General features: G+C 39.0%; 1 protein-coding gene across 1 annotated transcript; it reads left to right on the top strand.

The window, feature by feature from the left end:
• Positions 1 to 246: 246 nt before the first annotated feature.
• LOC117320130 (dermatopontin-like) lies at positions 247 to 4,386 on the top strand (the record flags this gene model as incomplete). Its single annotated transcript, XM_033874799.1, is given in 2 exon segments — positions 247 to 370; positions 4,212 to 4,386. Coding segments are annotated over 2 exon segments (164 nt in total), but the record flags the coding sequence as incomplete, so codon positions are not given.
• Between the last annotated feature and the right edge of the window lie 1,743 nt (positions 4,387 to 6,129).

Raw genomic sequence — 6,129 nt, 5'->3', positions numbered from 1 at the left:
CAGGGAATTCATTCCGCAATGAAGAAAACAATTGATTATTGACATTAACACCCATTACCACATTTGATTTTTTGTTTCCTTTTGCAATATGAAGTCATATGTTTTCGATAGTTGTTGATACACCAGGTGATTCCGTTGTTTCTACCTGGACTAGTTCTCAAAATGTAAATGTAGAATTATATATATTCTGTTCTTCTTTAAATGAGACCATATATGAATGAAAGTTTTTTGTCCATTATTAAACAGGTCATCAGCCATACAATTGTTTCGACACTCAATACCTCAACAGTTATCAGGAGGCGTTTAGTTATGATGTGCCTTCTAATCGATTTATAACCGGAATCAGCAGTCATTATAGCGGGCAGTATGGGTAAGTGATGTTAACCAAACCAGGGGTATATACAGTATTAGACACTCGAGTTTTTAATCCTCCTTGCAAGGTTGTTTACTGTTTACATGCTGCTGGGGAGGGCAGAAGGAATACTGTAAAATACGTTGTTCGAATGTTTAAATACACAATGGGCCGAGGAAAATATATTGTATCATGACTAGACAATGTATTGTGTTTGAGGTTATGTATTGTATCATTTCTAGACAATGAGTTGAAGTAGGGAACATGTATTTTATCATGACCAGACAGTGTGATGTGGTAGGGGAAATGCATGGTATAAGTTCTAGACAATGTGTTGTGGTAGGGGACATGTATTGTATCATGACAAGATAATGTATTGTGGTAGGGGACATGTATTGTATCATGACTAGACAATGTGTTGTGGTAGGGGACATGTATTGTATCATGACAAGATAATGTATTGTGGTAGGGGACATATATTGTATCATGACTAGACAATGTATTGTGGTAGAGGACATGTATTGTATCATGACTAGACAATGTGTTGTGGTAGGGGACATGTACTGTATCATGACTAGACAATGTATTGTGGTAGAGGACATGTATTGTATCATGACTAGACAATGTGTAGTTGTAGGGGACATGTATTGTATCATGACTAGACAATGTGTTGTGGTAGGGGACATGTATTGTATCATGACTATACTGTGTGTTGTGGTAGATGACATGTATTGTATCATGACTAGACAATGTGTTGTGGTAGGGGACATGCATTGTATCATGACTAGACAATGTATTGTGGTAGGGGACATGTATTGTATCATGACTAGACAATGTGTTGTGGTAGAGGACATGTATTGTATCATGACTAGACAATGTGTTGTGGTAGAGGACATGTATTGTATCATGACTAGACAATATATTGTGGTAGAGGACATGTATTGTATCATGACTAGACAATGTGTTGTGGCAAGGGACATGTATTGTATCATGACTAGACAATGTGTTGTGGTAGATGACATATATTGTATCATGACTAGACAATGTGTTGTGGTAGGGAACATATATTGTATCATGACTAGACAATGTATTGTGGTAGAGGACATATATTGTATTATCTCTAGACAATGTGTTGTGGTAGGGGACATGTATTGTATCATGACTAGACAATATATTGTGGTAGAGGACATGTATTGTATCATGACTAGACAATGTGTTGTGGTAGAGGACATGTATCATGACTAGACAATGTGTTGTGGTAGAGGACATGTATTGTATCATGACTAGACAATGTGTTGTGGTAGGGGACATGTATTGTATCATGACTAGACAATGTATTGTGGTAGGGGACATGTATTGTATCACGACTAGACAATGTGTTGTGGTAGAGGACATGTATTGTATCATGACTAGACAGTATATTGTGGTAGGGGACATTTATTGTATCATGACTAGACAATGTGTTGTGGTAGGGGACATGCATTGTATCATGACTAGACAATGTATTGTGGTAGGGGACATGTATTGTATCATGACTAGACAATGTGTTGTGGTAGAGGACATGTATTGTATCAAGACTAGACAATGTGTTGTGGTAGGGGACATGTATTGTATCATGACTAGACAATGTGTTGTGGTAGGGGACATGTATTGTATCATGACTAGACAATGTGTTTTGGTAGGGGAAATGTATTGTATCATGACTAGACAATGTGTTGTGGTAGGGAACATATATTGTATCATGACTAGACAATGTATTGTGGTAGAGGACATATATTGTATTATCACTAGACAATGTGTTTTGGTAGGGGACATGTATTGTATCATGACTAGACAATATATTGTGGTAGAGGACATGTATTGTATCATGACTAGACAATGTGTTGTGGTAGAGGACATGTATTGTATCAGGACTAGACAATGTGGTAGATGACATATATTGTATCATGACTAGACAATGTGTTGTGGTAGGGAACATATATTGTATCATGACTAGACAATGTATTGTGGTAGAGGACATATATTGTATTATCACTAGACAATGTGTTGTGGTAGGGGACATGTATTGTATCATGACTAGACAATATATTGTGGTAGAGGACATGTATTGTATCATGACTAGACAATGTGTTGTGGTAGAGGACATGTATTGTATCATGACTAGACAATGTGTTGTGGTAGGGGACATGTATTGTATCATGACTAGACAATGTGTTGTGGTAGGGGACATGTTTTGTATCATGACTAGACAATATGTTGTGGTAGGGGACATGTATTGTATCATGACTAGACAATGTGTTGTGGTAGAGGACATGTATTGTATCATGACTAGACAATATGTTGTGGTAGGGGACATGTACTGTATCATGACTAGACAATGTATTGTGGTAGAGGACATGTATTGTATCATGACTAGACAATGTATTGTGGTAGGGGACATGTATTGTATCATGACTAGACAATGTGTTGTGGTAGGGGACATGTACTGTATCGTGACTAGACAATGTGTTGTGGTAGGGGACATGTATTGTATCATGACTAGACAATGTGTTGTGGTAGGGGACATATATTGTATCATGACTAGACAATGTGTTGTGGTAGGGGACATGTATTGTATCATGACTAGACAATGTGTTTTGGTAGGGGACATGTATTGTATCATGACTAGACAATGTGTTGTGGTAGGGAACATATATTGTATCATGACTAGACAATGTATTGTGGTAGAGGACATATATTGTATTATCACTAGACAATGTGTTTTGGTATGGGACATGTATTGTATCATGACTAGACAATATATTGTGGTAGAGGACATGTATTGTATCATGACTAGACAATGTGTTGTGGTAGGGGATATGTACTGTATCATGACTAGACAATATGTTGTGGTAGGGGACATGTATTGTATCATGACTAGACAATGTGTTGTGGTAGAGGACATGTATTGTATCATGACTAGACAATGTGTTGTGGTAGGGGACATGTATTGTATCATGACTAGACAATGTGTTGTGGTAGGGGACATGTACTGTATCATGACTAGACAATGTGTTGTGGTAGAGGACATTTATTGTATCATGACTAGACAATGTGTTGTGGTAGAGGACATGTATTGTATCATGACTAGACAATATATTGTGGTAGAGGACATGTATTGTATCATGACTAGACAATGTGTTGTGGTAGAGGACATGTATTGTATCATGACTAGACAATGTATTGTGGTAGAGGACATGTATTGTATCACAACTAGACAATGTGTTGTGGTAGGGGACATGTACTGTATCATGACTAGACAATGTGTTGTTGTAGGGGACATGTATTGTATCATGACTAGACAATGTGTTGTTGTAGGGGACATGTATTGTATCACGACTAGACAATGTGTTGTGGTAGGGGACATGTATTGTATCATGACTAGACAATGTGTTGTGGTAGGGGACATGTATTGTATCATGACTAGACAATGTGTTGTGGTAGAGGACATGTATTGTATCATGACTAGACAATGTGTTGTTGTAGGGGACATGTATTGTATCACGACTAGACAATGTGTTGTGGTAGGGGACATGTATTGTATCATGACTAGACAATGTGTTGTGGTAGGGGACATGTATTGTATCATGACTAGACAATGTGTTGTGGTAGAGGACATGTATTGTATCATGACTAGACAATGTATTGTGGTAGGGGATATGTGTTGTATCATGACTAGACAATGTGGTAGATGACATATATTGTATCATACAATTATTATGTTCTGTGGTGTTTTCCGTGATTAAACAGAATATTATTCAAAAACAATTTGTACTACGTTACTCAAGCTTGTGAATATGTCGTTTTTTATATTTCGCAGTGACCGTACATTTTCATTTCAAATTTGCCAACTTGCTTAAGGACACCAATGCGATTGCACGGATGGTAGCCTACAGTTTGTCAACTTACGGAAACTGACCAACAGAACTGGTTGAAATATAGCAAACCCAGCGTCAAATGTCCATGCCTCATTCATAATAAACCCTTGAGCAGATTGTCGAATTTATTGTTATGATTTATGTGTATTTGACGAAAGACCTCGATATTACCAAGCAAGGGCTTATGGTTTTGTCAGCTTTCCGTATGTGAAAAGAGTGAAAGATTTGACTGCACTTTAGTGGGAGTTGATGTAGGAGTGTGGCTTCTTCGCACAGTAATGTAATTGAAAATATCTGTCTCTTACAGCTCTAATCCAGGTTTTGACATCTCTGTTAATCTATATAAAGCTTCCGGTCATCTCCTATGATCTCTTTATTACTGCAGGGCTTTAGCGTTACTGACAAAATACCTGTTTGAGTTTATATACATGATCTGACAGAACATGGATACCATCATGGTGCCAGTGGGTGGACGCTGTATATCGTATCAGTGGTCATTGAAGACGTAAAACTGTTAGACAACACAGTTTGATATCGAGCACATAGACACATCCACCATTGACTTTTCTGAGACTGTAACCTAAGACAATGGAATACAGTATATTTTCAAAAGAATTTTTCTCTACTAACCTTTTATCCGAATCTACATCCTAAAACATCATTGCAACAATGAACTATATGGTGGTTCGTTAGGGCCAAATATCAAATCTCGCATTCTCGCACTCTCGACCTTAGGTCGAAAACGCGAGAATGCGAAAACGCGACGGCGAGGGAGCGAAAATGCGAGAATACGAAAGAGCGAAAACGCGAGAATGCGAAAACTCGACGGCGAAAATGCGACGGCGAACTCTCGCTGTCGCGGTTTCGCATTCTCGCTGTCAAGTTTTCGCATTCTCGCGTTTTCGACCTAAGGTCGAGAGTGCGAGAATGCGATATTATGCCTTAACGGCCGCCCTCGCACTCTCGCTTCCTCGCATATATATATATATATAACCAACGTTTTGTATATCATTATGTATGTTCCTTACGCGAGGTAGCGAGAGTGCGAGGGCGGCCGTTAAAGCATAATCTCGCATTCTCGCACTCTCGACCTTAGTTCGAAACGCGAGAATGCGAAAACTCGAAGGCGAGAATGCGAAACCGCGACGGCGAGAGTGCGAGATTAATCTCGCGTTTTCGCATTTCGCCGTCGAGTTTTCGCATTCTCGCGTGTTCGCTCTCTCGCCGTCGCGTTTTTGCATTCTCGCGTGTTCGCTCTCTCGCCGTCGTGTTTTCGCATTCTCGCGTTTTCGACCGAAAGTCGAGATTGCGAGAATGCGATATTTGATACTTGGCCCTAACGAACCACCATAGAAATACCTTATTTCAAACTATATAAATACTCCAGTAAATTTTGACTAAAATCCACTTTTCTCTGGCTCTGTAAACATCCAGGGTGTAGTTGCTACTACCGCTTTAAGGGAAAATGTGCAATAATACAATATCCAATTTTTGATATGACATTGTTTTGTAAAGCGATGGCTTTATTCAGAATGACAGGGGTAGGCGTTGTCTGATTTTACTAGACAGCTATTCAAACAAAAATTCATGTATCCGTAATGATAGTTCCTTATCCCACTGTTCAGACAGGATCAACCTGTTATAACGACGACTACAACTGAATGAAACGAACTGAAGGTTAGCTTAAAATCTGTTGTTTGGACGGACATGAGGTATGATCTGTAACATAGGACTGCAAAATAAACCGGACAGACAGGACAAGGTCTGATCTGTAACAGGGGACCGCCAAATAATCTTGACGGACAGGACAAGCTCTCGTCTGTTACAAAAGACCGCCAGATAAATCAGACGGACAGGACA

The sequence above is a fragment of the Pecten maximus genome, unplaced genomic scaffold, assembly GCF_902652985.1.
Source record: "Pecten maximus unplaced genomic scaffold, xPecMax1.1, whole genome shotgun sequence".
NCBI classification, from domain to species: domain Eukaryota; kingdom Metazoa; phylum Mollusca; class Bivalvia; order Pectinida; family Pectinidae; genus Pecten; species Pecten maximus.
The sequence above is the reverse complement of the archived record's forward strand: the minus strand, read 5'-3'. Positions and strand labels throughout refer to the sequence as shown.